Raw genomic sequence first — 13,201 nt, 5'->3', positions numbered from 1 at the left:
TAATTATAACGTATAACCTATTTGTTATTTTTCTTATAAAATAATTAAATTTTTTACTTGTCTTATAAAATTTAAAATTAATATGACATATATATATAGCATATTATTATTGTAATTAAAGTAAAATATAATTAAAAAATTTCTATTTTTAGGGACATAATGAAAATTCACAATTGGATTGAAGAGTGAAGATACTGAAAAGGACCGAATTTGACATAATGGACTAAAATGAACCAAACTGGACCAATTTAGTATTTTAGTTGATATTTTGCAATATTATTTTAGTATCATATATATATATATATATATATATAGAGAGAGAGAGAGAGAGAGAGAGAGAGAGAGAGAGAGAGAGAGAGAGAGAGAGAGAGATTTTCGACTTTATGGCGTCCACTCCTGGTGATAGCTCTTTATCCTTACAGACCAAGATACCAATTGGTTTTTGGTATAGGCAGTGGTTGAATCTCATATCTCTTATTCAATGATTAGAACTTTACTAGTTGAGCTAATTGAAACTTACTAGTATCATAGTTTATAATAAACTGGTTTGTAACTCCATGCATATGCATGGATACACTTAAAGATATACAATAAGATGCATAATATAATTCTTATATATATAATTTAAATACTGTTGATAGTCATTTTATAATTTAACTCTTTATATATTGTGGGGCTAGAGAATTTGTGATCCCGGCTCACTTTCCATTGGGGCCCAAGGCCTACGCCGAGGAGAGGTGTTACCAAGAACGTGCAACGAAAGTCCAAATGGCTTAGAGATATAGCCGAGGACGATCCTGTCCTCGGCGTCCCAAAACCTAGAAGGAAGGGACGGCATGCCATCAAAGGCGGCCCCTATAGCTCTCCCAGAAGAAAGGGCGAGTACATTGTAGGAGCAGTTCAAGGAAAACTGTCATATCTGCATTGAATGCGCCAACAAACGTCCTGGCCACCTTAATGGGGAAAGGACCCCTGAACAGTGCGGTGACAAAAAATAAGGGAAAGGCTGCCATTACTGCAATTAAATACTCTGCGCCTGACAGAGCCATGCTCTTCAGCTTTTACAATCACCCCCAACCACTTTGGGTATGGGTTGATAATACAAGTATCAGCCCTATAAATCTGAACCTACACGTGGACGTTCGAGGGGAGGGAAAAGCTAGTATAAAAGGAAAATGATGTATTGCCAAAAGGGGGAGCACAAAGGGATAACAAGAACAAGAAACTCCTTGGACGAGGGCCAAGAACCAGAGCCATTCAGGCCGTGTCGAGGAGAACATTTTCTTGGATAAACTCAATTCACCTCTGTGCGACCATCATGAACACCATGACTAATAACTGTCCGGTGACCCAAGCCTAGCCTTTTAGCCCACTCTCTACAAATTTATTGTTTGGGCCTTTAACGTTCAAACCCAATACACCAATTTAGGATCGTTACAAATTGAGTCCTTACAATTGGCGTCGTCTGTGGGGAGGTTTGTGCGTTGGCACAGGCTGCGGTTAATCATGGTAGGATCAAGCTCCTGTCAAACAAGGGTCTGCAAAAGCCCATCTATCATTTCCGGCAACACGTAGTTGTCGTCCTAACTCAGCTCCCACTCAAGGCTGCACTTCGAAGTGCTAGTGGCGCGGGCAGTTCTAGGGGCTTCCAACATCAAGTTTATGCCCCACACACCTTTGTCAAGGGGCTAATCCTCGCGGGTCCAGTAGCTCGATTCACCGAATTCCTCTAAGTTTTGGATAGAATCAAGGTCTTGTATGGTCCTCGAACTCAAACCTATGGGGAAACCAACTATTTTAAGAAAATCTAAGTTTTGGACAGAATCAAGATCTTGCATGGTCCTCGGACTCAAACCTATAGGGAAACCAACTACTTTAAGAAAATCTAAGTTTTGGATAGAACCAAGGTCTTGCATGGTCCTCGGATTCAAACCTATGGGGAAACCAACTACTTCAAAAAATCTAAGTTTTGGACAGAACCAAGGTCTTGCATGGTCTTCGGACTCAAACTTATGGGAAAGCCAACTACTTCAAGAAAATATAAGTTTTGGACAGAACCAAGGTCTTGCATGGTCCTCGGACTCAAACCTATGGGGAAACCAACGACTTGAAGAAAATATAAGTTTTGGACAGAACCAAGGTCTTGTATGGTCCTCGGACTCAAACCTATGAGGAAACCAACTACTTCAAGAAAATATAAGTTTTGGACAGAACCAAGGTCTTGCATGGTCCTCGGACTCAAACCTATGGGGAAACCAACTACTTCAAGAAAATATAAGTTTTTGACAGAATTAAGGTCTTGTATGGTCCTCGGACTCGAACCTATGGGGAAACTAGTCACTAAAAAATATAAGTGTTAGACAGAACCAAAGTCATGGATGGTCCTCGGACCTTCAGCTCTAAGGAGACTAACACAACCGAGTGTTTAGCCCCGGTGCAATTATACTTTGGTCCTCGGACCGGATGCCAAAAACAAGCTGAGACTATGAATGTCGTCAGGAACGTGGCAAAGCACCCTAGTGCCCGGTGACCCTCTCGGACGGTTCATTTTAGGTTAACCATCCTCGGGTGAACACCCCATATGCAATACAGAATATTCAGCTATTATCCTGGTTAGTCTTATATGGTTAACCTACTTCAAGTCGGTATTATTGTGCCCGTCAGTTTTAATAAATTCAAAGTGATAACTCTTTGTTAACAAGGGTTTCGGCCCTAAGTCCTGTTCGAAAGAAAGGGACACCGGCACATCCATTCACAAAATAATTATTGCAGAAAAGAAAAAACAAGCAAAATGGGATAAAGTCATCTTTTATTAGACAAAGAAGTAGTACAGCGTACAATAAGGGGCTTAGACAAGCCTACACTAGAAGCCTACTACAGAAGCAAAAAGAAAAAAAAAAAAAATACATGGGAACGATAAATCCTTCAATTTTGCTCTAGCAGCGATTAAGCACGTCCGAATGACACCAGTGATGGAAGAGAAGAAGAAGCAGAGGCGCCTAGGTGGCACCAGTGATGGAAGAGAAGAAGAAGCGGAAGTACCTAGGTGGCACCAGTGATGGAAGAGAGGAAGAAGCGGGGATGCCAAATCCCCGTACCAGCTCTGACTGCAATTGAGCAAGCATCACATTAGCAACAATCGAGCGAGAACGGATGGTACCGGCGATGAGAAATCTCAGTGCTGTCACACCAAAAATTTGATGCGACCTCCACCTGTTTCGGATTTTGGCTGAAGGAAGAAGAGTCTCCTTTCTTGCCTTATCAAGAGGAAGAAATGTCTTGAGTCTTTGTCTCCCTTACCCTGACCGGGCCATGTTGGATCTCGAAGATACCCAAGGCCTTTGAAGAGGGTGTGGTCCCCTCACCCTCATCATGGCCTTTACCATGTCACCCCCTAAGGCTCAGTCACACTGGTAGTGGGGACTTTGGGCACAATAGGAGGGTTGGGAATTTGAAAAGCTTAAAGTGTTTGCGAATAAAGAAAATAACCTCCCACCTTGCTTCTTATATGGGGGTAAGCCTGGTGACATTTAATCTGTGCAAATCTCCAAGAAAAACTATAAACGAGATAAGTCTCGCCCAATTCCCAAAGCAGTCTTCAGCTGTTGGATTTACGTCACCTCGTAAAGAGACCTTATTAAAGGCGTGCCTCGTGTACCGAAACGGTAGAGACGTGGCGTGGGTAAACTAAAAGAATGTCTCATAACCAAGAGCGTGTCCCAAGCAAACAAAGAGGCTTCGGCATTGATAAAGGACAAGACTTGGCAAGCCATGACATAGGCCCGACGTCACCAAAACCCTCATCTCTGTCCGAGGAGCCGGACAGCAGGATTTTGAGGGGCTATTGTGGGGCTAGAGAATTTGTGATCTCGGCCCACTTTCCATTGGGGCCCAAGGCCCACGCCGAGGAAAGGTGTTACCGAGGACGTGCAACGAAAGTCTAAATGGCTTAGAGATATAGCCGAGGACGATCTTGTCCTCGGTGTCCTAAAACCTAGAAGGAAGGGACGGCACGCCATCAAAGGCGGCCCCCATAGCTCTCCCAGAAGAACGGGCGAGTACATTGTACAAGCAGTTTAAGGAAAATTGTCATCTCTGCATTGAATGCGCCAACAAACGTCTTGGCCGCCTTAACGGGGAAAGGACCCCTGAATAGTGCGGCGACAAAAAATAAGGGAAAGACTGCCATTACTGCAATTAAATACTCTGCGCCTGACAGAGCCATGCTCTTCAGCTTTTACAACCACCCCCAACTACTTTGGGTATGGGCTGATAAGACAAGTATCAGCCCTATAAAGCTGAACTTACACATGGACGTTCGAGGGGAGGGAAAAGCTAGTATAAAAGGAAAATGATGTATTGCCAAAAGGAGGAGCACAAAGGGATAACAAGAACATGAAACTCCTCGGACGAGGGCCAAGAACCAGAGCCATTCAGGTCGTGCCGAGGAGAACATTTTCTTGGATAAACTCAGTTTACCTCTATGTGACCATCATGAACACCATGACTAATAACTGTCTGGTGACCCAGGCCTAGCCTTTTAGTCCATTCTCTACAAATTTATTGTTTGGGCCTTTAACGTTCGAACCCAATACACCAATTTGGGATTGTTACAAATTGAGTCCTTACATATATAATTCCTATATATAATGTAAATTGTCTATATTTTATTTATTTATTTATTGTGAAGCACACATTTTTTTTTATGATTAATTTATTCTAAACTCTTTGGTTTTTGTATTTAATAACTCACTTGGATGAATATTTATGATGTGGTCCCATATTTGATTCTAAAATTAAGAAATAAAATTCTTTAAGAATAAATAATTTAGGACACATAGTGTAAAATTGGAACTCTAGTTTAGAATTGTAATTCAAGTTTCTCTCGGCTTTACCTATTATTATTATATATATAGATGATAGCGGATTGGAAAAATTACACTAAAATTTAAAGACAAAAATAATATGGTGTAAAATAAAATTAAAAAAATAAGAGAGAAAAGAAAAAAAGAAAAAGAAAAAAAATAGTAGTAATAATTTAGTGAAAAACAATTTAACATACAAAATTTAATTAACAAATGGAGTGCTAGCATTTCTACGCAACTAAGGCCAACATCGTCAAATCAAATAAAACCCCATGGCCATGGTGAGAAAAGAAAACCATTATAAGAACCTCTCTCTCAAATTTTTTAATAAACTTTTATGGGTTGTAATTTTTTGCTTATTATAATTGTGTTTGAAAGCTAAGAAAATGTGAGAAAATAATAAATTAAAAAAGATTTTTTTTATAGAATTTTTAGAAATGCAATTAAACACTTGAAAATATTTTCTTAAACATTTTCAAAAATGCAACCAAGCAGGAAAACACTTAAAAATATTTTATTTTCTATAAACTATTTTCACCTTGGGTCGAAAAATATTATCAAGAGAAACAAACGCAGTCTAGGATATGAATAGGTTTCCTCCTGCATCAAATGTTTGTATTAATATCCCTGTTAACTCATGAACTGAAAAATAATCTTGGGTGGAGTATGAATTTGAATCCAAGGAGAATAAAACTCATAATTCACACCTATATAGATATATAATATATTGAGAATTATATAACCATTTTTTTTTTAAATTTAGTGAATAATTTTAAATTCATCTCAATTTAAATTTTACATTTAAAAAAAAATAATATTATGCATTTTTTAACTATTGATATAACCAAAAATGTTATGAGCCTAGCTCCAAAAATTAAACATTAAAATAGCATTGAAGTCATATATTGGTGTGTGGATGTGTTCACGTGTTCGAAATAGCAATGAGTCTAGTATTGTATAAATATCATCCATTCAATGTGTTGCTTCTAATGTAACTTTTAATCGATTTATTTTTTAAACTTATAATTAGTAGAGTGTGGGTTTGTTGAAAATACTTTAAATAAAGATAAAAATTAGCTAAAATAATATAATAGAGCCCATAAATAATACCAAAAAGTGCAGTGGGCCATAAAAATTCTATCCATTCATATCTATGAGTGTACAACAAGAAAATTACTATTCAATGTCTTTTGTTGGGCCTTTCAAATTTTTTTTTTTTGGCACCAACATTTACAACCTGTTATGTAAATACAGAACTTATTAATTTTGGATACAATCTTTACTAAAGTTAACTTTTATTTTATAAAAAGTAAAAAAAAAACAAACTAATGAATCAGACCATGCGCTGTTAGCAGTAGGATATAATGAAATCTGACCAAATTCAAAGATGGAAGAGAGAACAGAGAACAGAGTTCAAAAGACCCAAAAACAGAACTGTTGATTCTTCCTTCTGCAACCCAGAACAACCCAAAAATGGTGTTCAAGTTTTGTAAACCTACTATAAAACCAAACAGTATGGAAGTTCATCCTCTCACCACCAACCTCATCCTACATTTCCTCTATCATGGCTGCTGCTGTTTTATTCCTCATTTTGCTTACCACCACACCACCGGTTATGGCAATCCCTCAGCTTCCAACACCACCTTTCCCTCCATTTACCACAGTCAGTTCATCACCACCACCATCACTACCTCCACTCCCACCATTCCTCTCATTCAGTTCATCACCACCACCACCACCACCACCACCACCACCACCTTCCCGGCCTGTGATTTATGTGAGCTTGGGAATTTTGACCCTCACAGCCAGTGTCATACTCCTTTTAGTCTTTGCTCACTGCACAAAGGGGAAGGACAGAGAGGAAAAGCAAGATGACACCGAGAGTAAGAGTGGGAGTGAGAGTGAGAGTGAGGGTGAGAGTGAGTCAGAGGAAGAGAGACAGTAGGTAATATTAATTTTAACATTAATAGTTTTTAATTCAGTTACCTTGATTTGGTTCATTTTGGGTGATTGTGTAGAATTTTGATTATGAGTTTTTATTACCTTTTATTAGTGTTCTCCTGATTAATCTGTCTTAGTTTTTTACTTCATTATATGTCAGGTTGTAAGAAACTTTTTTCAACAAGAAAAAAAAAATCAGGCCTAAGCAAATTTGATGTTAATTCTTTCAAGAAAAAGAAAAGGACTTTGGATGGTTCATGACATGCTAAAGGGTTTGTGTCACTGATGTGGTTTGTTTAAACAGCACAAGTGATTTTAGTGCTGGGTTTGTAAATAGGCTGAATGCCTTGTAAATTTTGAAAGGAATGGAAGCAACAACAATGATTGTATTCAATTTGTTATGAATGTTGTGCACCATTTTATAATCCTAGCCGTGTCTTGCTTTAAATGGCACAATTCATCTGGATGTGGTGGTGATTTGACCATTGCTTATGATTCTTGAGGTTTTGTTTATATGGGTTTAAGTTTTGCGGTTATGTGGTTGAGAGAGAGACAGAGGAACCGTGAGATTCAGAGGTATAACCCCGTTTGTGTTTGCTTCTTATTTAGAAGTTTAATATGAACAAACTTTCATTTTCCAACATGAATATCCTAGTTAGCCAAAGAGTCTGTAACAGAAAATGGTATGGTTATTGAGGTCAGACCATTATAATATCTCACTTCGAGTTGGAGAGTGCACTTTGGTACCAAGCAAGTATACACTTTTAACAAAATTGATTGAAATTGACAATCTTCTGAATTTTTTCCAACTTTTTTCTATCAAATCGATCAGGAGCCTCCTGATTGTAATAGAATCTGAAATTTTAATGCTCTATATTATTGTGGGGGAGGGGGGTAGGGGCACCTTATTCTTGTGATTTTAACTTTTCAATCAAATTCCATTATGTCCAAGTGCTCCTAAAACCTATGAAGCACGGGTGCGTTTCGGGACTCGGGTGCGGGTGCGGGTGCGGGTGCGGGACTCGGCAATTTTTGAAAAAGTAGGGTGCGGGTGCGGCGGGACTCGGCGATTAAAAAATTATTAAAAATATTTTTATTTATATTTTCTATATATTTTTACTATTAAAATATTCTTAAAAAACACATTAATATACTTGATTCATAAAACAAAGAAAGAAGAAGGCAAAAAACACATCTGAGGTCAGAATTTCGGCTGCTCCGGCGAGTTTTAAGGCCAATTTCGGCAGATTTCGGCCGATTTCGGCCTGTTTCGGCCGTATCGGTCGCCGGCCGATACGACCCGATATGGCCGATACGGCCCGATTCTGGCCGAAATCGGCCCGATTCGGCGCGAATTGAGCCGCGTCGGCGCGAATCCAGCCGATTCGGCTCGAATCCGAGAAAAAAAAAAAAAAAAAAACTCAGACGCGGCCGGACTCGCGGTCAACCGCGTCGGACGCCGCGTCCCGCGTCGCGCCGCGTCGGACTCGGGTGCGCCACCCTCCCAGCCGCGTCCGTGCTTTCTAGCCTAAAACATAGGTAGATCTTTTCATTCAGATAGTTGTAAATTTACATTTATAATGATAGTATTTGGACTTTCTTTTGGTCAGGATTTGGAGCAACCACAGGAGCTGGGGTATCTACTCTTGTTGGAACTGTTGCTAAAGAACACTCCGGACTTGCTCTTTCTATTTCATTCCCAATTGCTAGAATAGCTGTTGCACTCAGCATTTTAGAGTAAATGAGCAATTTCTTCAGTTATCTTTATGGTTGTATAGTTGTAGGGGTCTGTTCATCTGAAATGGCTTGTCGGCTGTCGCATAACTGATAATTGCTTTGACTCTTTGTGGTATTGTTCTTTCATTAATAAGATTTATTGAATTACCAACCAAAAAAAAAAAAAGGATCTTATCAAATGGTACAAAAATTCCAAATAGTCATACATTATACATGACTCTTTTATCTTCAGTTTTGAAGATCAATTGAACAGTTCCAGCTAGAGAACAATGTTAAGGATACAACTATACCACCTATAGCTTTATGTTCAGTCACTGAACTAACAGTAGATTAGACAAATACATGATTGGTTAGTTGATTATTTTCAGTTTTTTTACATGCAAAAGGCACATCCTTGTTGCTAGAGGTAAGCAACATATTTGCTGTTGATATCCATCAATAAGAAGGCAGCACATGGTTTTGTTCCAAGTCTCATGTTCCAAATATCATCTAGAATTACCTACTCAAGCACTTGTTCTTGTGCTGAACTCGACCAAGTCTCTCAGTGACCTGTTCATCTCTCAACCCTCGAATTTCTTCCTTCTGCTTATTAGATGATGAGAGAAGACTAATTAGAAATTCTTCCCAAACGTATCTTTTTTGACATTGTTACTAGACATATACTCAGGTGGGGCACTTGAAATGATCCTTGACGCTTGCCGCTGGTGATCATAAAACATCTTAATTATTGAATTAAAGTACAAATGAATGGAGATTTAAATAAAATTGATAAACATCAGTAATAGATTAAAAAGAAAAAAAAAAAAAAGTGAAGAACAAAAAAGGTGATAACAATTATTAAGATTTTGTGTAAATCCTAAAAATTGATAATGTATTAGAGTTTAAGTTGATAATAACAATTAAACTTCTATTTTATCCAAAACATTGATAACAATTATTAAGATTTTGTGCACATTAAAAAAATTGATAAAGTATTAGAGTTTAAGGTTTTTTTTTTTTTTTTTTTTTGAGGAAATATTAGAGTTTAAGTTGATAATAACAATTAAGTTTCTATATTATCCTTTTTTTTTTTTTGGCAATTTGGGGCAATCATTTGGCATAACCATGGCTTTTAGCCCCAACTTTTATTATATCTATATTATTATATATAAGAGGATTCCCTTTTTTCAACTTAATTTTTATGTGGTTCAAAAATACTCTTATTAATGAAGGGTAACTTCATGTAGAAATAGGGTCATAAATGTCAAATAACAAATTTCATTTTGAATTCAAAAAGAGAATTTTTAAAATTTAGGATTTTTTTTTTCTTTATGTTCAGAGGCTAGTATATATTTATGCCCGTGCGATGTACGACTTAATCAAAATTCATATGTAAATAGTTTTTTTTTATTCATTTACTTAAAATTAGATAATAGAATAGATAATAAAAATATTTAAATATTTTACTTTTAAGTTATATAATAAATTCATATTGTGTGAAACTAAGGTATTATGAAATACATACATACATATATATATATATATATATAATAAGTAATAACTTATTAAAAGTGCAATAAATATGTTTATTTTCAGAATGCATAAGATGGTTTATTCTTTTTTTTTTTGTATATTATTTTTTGTCAATATCATGAAACAAAATTTATATGCTTTTCTTCAAACTTGTGTGGATTTGAATTTGTCATTTACTTTTCTGCAAAATTTATCATTATTTAATATATATATATATATTAGTTTTTTTTTTTGGGTTACTTTATCCTAATTTTTTTTTACTTAAATTAGATTTTTTTAATCAAGTTTACGTTAATGTTAATACATATTAGCTATCATTTGATACTTTTTTCCACACACAAAAAAACAACAATTAACGCTTAAATTAGGCTAAAAGTAAAATTGTTATTTTATAAAAAAATTGATACAATACTTATTGTTACTTTATTTGAATAAGTCGATAAGAACAAATAGAATAAGAGTCTTACTTAAAATTAAACATATTTGTTAAATGGATTAGATGAAGAATTTGGATTATAATGAAATTAAGATTGAATAAGAATTAGATGGATTAGATAAATAATTTGTATTGTAATCAAATTAAAATTTTTATCAACTTAGAAATTATAGGAGAAGAAAAATTATATATATAAATATATTTAAAATCTAAATTTGTCATTATTTAAAATATATAATTTTTTTTTTGGGTTACTTTATCCTAAATTTTTTTTTTGTTTTGACCTAAATTAGATTTTTTTAATTAAGTTTACATTAATGTTAATACATATTGGCTATCATTTGATACTTTATCCACACACAAAAAAACAACAATTAACGTTTAAATTAGGCTAAAAGTAAAATTGTTACTTTATAAAAAAAAATTGATACAATACTTATTGTTACTTTTTCCAAATAAGTCAATAAGAACAAATAGAATAAGAGTTTTACTTAAACTTAAACTTATTTGTTAAATGGATTAGATGAAGAATTTGGATTGTTATCAAATTAGGATTGAATAAGAATTAGATGGATTAGATGAAGAATTTGGATTGTAATCAAATTAAAATTTTTATCAACTTAGAAATTATAGGAGAAGAAAAATTATATATATTTTTAAAAAATCTAAAAAAAATTATGCAATTAAAGATGCATTAGAGCATGTAGTGTAGTAATTAAAAAAAAAAAAAGTTGTTGCCTTTTTTTATAATACACTACACATAAAAAATAAGGATTAGATGAAGAATTTGGATTGTAATCAAATTAAGATTAAATAAGGATTAGATGGATTATATGAAGAATTTGGATTGTAATCAAATTAAGATTTTTATCAACTTAGACATTATAAGAGAAGAAAAATTATATATAATTTTTAAATCTAAAAATCTAAATAAAATTTTGCAATTTGGTCAAGTCATTTGGCACAACCATAATTTTTAAATCTAAAAATCTAAAAAAAAAAAAAAATGTAATATGGTGAAGCCACTTGGCACAACAATGGCGTCTAAGCCCAACTTTTATTATATAGTATATGATATGATATATATATATATATATATATTTTTTGAGATTTCTCCCTCCCTTAGGCACCTAAGGGCTTGCTTTTCTCTTTTTTGGCTCTACTCTTTACATCTGGACATGGCTGAGGATGTGATCAATGGGTTGGAGAATATGAGATTGATGACAGAGGAGGAAGAAGTGATTACAATATTGGATGAAGGTCGGAAGGAGGAAATCGAGGGATGTGCCTTGAGTCTGATTGGTAAGTTCCTTACTTGCAAGCCATTCAATAAGCTTGCAGCCCATAACACGTTGAGACGAGCTTGGGGCTTGGAGAAGGATATACAGATTGTGGAAGTGGGATCCAATCTTTTCCAGTTTAAGTTTAGTAGAGAATTTGATTTGGATAGAGTTCTCAGGGGGGGTCCTTGGTCGTTTGACAATCAAGTGCTTTTGTTTCGTAGATGGCATAACGGTATGATGGCGACAAATGTCAAGTTTGAATCAGTGACTCTTTGGGTTCAGATCGGGGGGCACCTTTTGATATGTCATCACCTAAGGTTGCGTCTGAGATTGGGCGTCGTTTGGGGGAAGTGGTGGAGGTAGAAAAGAGAAGGAGTTTGGAGTCTCAGAACTTGTTTATGCGGGTCAAGGTGGCACTTCCATTATCTAAACCACTGCGACGGGGAGGTTTCATTGGAGGATCAGATGGGCAAAGGAGTTGGGTGGATTACAGATACGAACGTCTTCCATTATTCTGCCATTACTATGGTCTATTGGGTCATGATCTCAAACACTACGTTGAATACTTTGCATGTTGTAGGAATGGGGAAGAGGTTGCCTGTTAGTACGGAGAGTGGCTAAAGCCCACTGGTGGTCGCTCTCGCTCACCACCGAGAAAGGGTTCAACCACGACTTCGCAACAATCAAACGTTGAGCAGGTGGTCACGGAAGGGACTGATACACACAGTGGGCTGTTCAGTTCGGAGATGACGGCGGAGGGGAACGTATCCATGAAGGAAAACCCTAATGTGGAGGAAAGTCATGCATTAGGAAATAACGCAAGTCCAGGAACATCTATGGACTGTATGGCGTGCGTTACAGAGAGTGAAGGATCAGTTACAGATTGCATAGGTCCAATTAAATCGGTGAATAACACATAGGATTGAAATTTAAATGGGGTTAACGGATCACATGACGTGGCTGTGCACCATATGGATGTGATGAAGCCATTACCTGATGGAGGTCACGTGGGAAATAAAGAGCAGGTTGGGCCTCAGGTTTTAAAAACAAAACACACTTGGACAAGGGTGACACGGATGAAGGTTGGGCCGAGAACAGAAGTAAAGGAAACAAGCCCAATAAAGTTAAGGAAGAGAGGGATGGAGGAAGACCATTTTGAGTAGGATACAGAGGCTGAAAAGAAGGGAGGGAAATGTGGGAAATTCCAAGAAGAGACTTTGAAGATTGAAGTGGCGGGGGTGCAAGAGCACCCTTGTCGAGCATAATGAGGCTCCTAAGCTGGAACTGCCAAGGGCTTGGGGAACTCTTGGGTAGTTCGCAGCCTTCACAAGTTGGTGAATGATCAAGCTCCCATAGCTAGGGATGGCAATTTTGCCCCGCCCCACCCCGCACGAATTTTCCTTGCCCTGCAAAGGTGGTGGGGCGGG

At 36.5% G+C, this 13,201-nt stretch overlaps 1 protein-coding gene across 1 annotated transcript; it reads left to right on the top strand.

Moving 5' to 3' along the window:
• Nucleotides 1-11,669: 11,669 nt before the first annotated feature.
• Nucleotides 11,670-12,379, top strand: LOC115986060. The gene is made up of 2 exons (XM_031108923.1): nucleotides 11,670-12,006; nucleotides 12,057-12,379. The coding sequence occupies exons 1-2, from the start codon at nucleotides 11,670-11,672 to the stop codon at nucleotides 12,377-12,379; spliced, it is 660 nt and encodes a 219-aa protein (XP_030964783.1).
• Nucleotides 12,380-13,201: the final 822 nt, after the last annotated feature.

This window comes from Quercus lobata, chromosome 4 (assembly GCF_001633185.2).
Source record: "Quercus lobata isolate SW786 chromosome 4, ValleyOak3.0 Primary Assembly, whole genome shotgun sequence".
NCBI lineage: Eukaryota > Viridiplantae > Streptophyta > Magnoliopsida > Fagales > Fagaceae > Quercus > Quercus lobata.
Note: the sequence above shows the minus strand (reverse complement) of the source record. Positions and strands in the feature narration are given on the sequence as shown.

Bases quoted from the DNA above. Each gene is read 5' to 3' on its own strand.
- LOC115986060 (XM_031108923.1), top strand. From the start codon at position 11,670: ATGGCTGAGGATGTGATCAATGGGTTGGAGAATATGAGATTGATGACA. The intron at 12,007-12,056 runs GTATGATGGCGA...CTTTGGGTTCAG, and splicing joins GTTTCGTAGATGGCATAACG to ATCGGGGGGCACCTTTTGAT.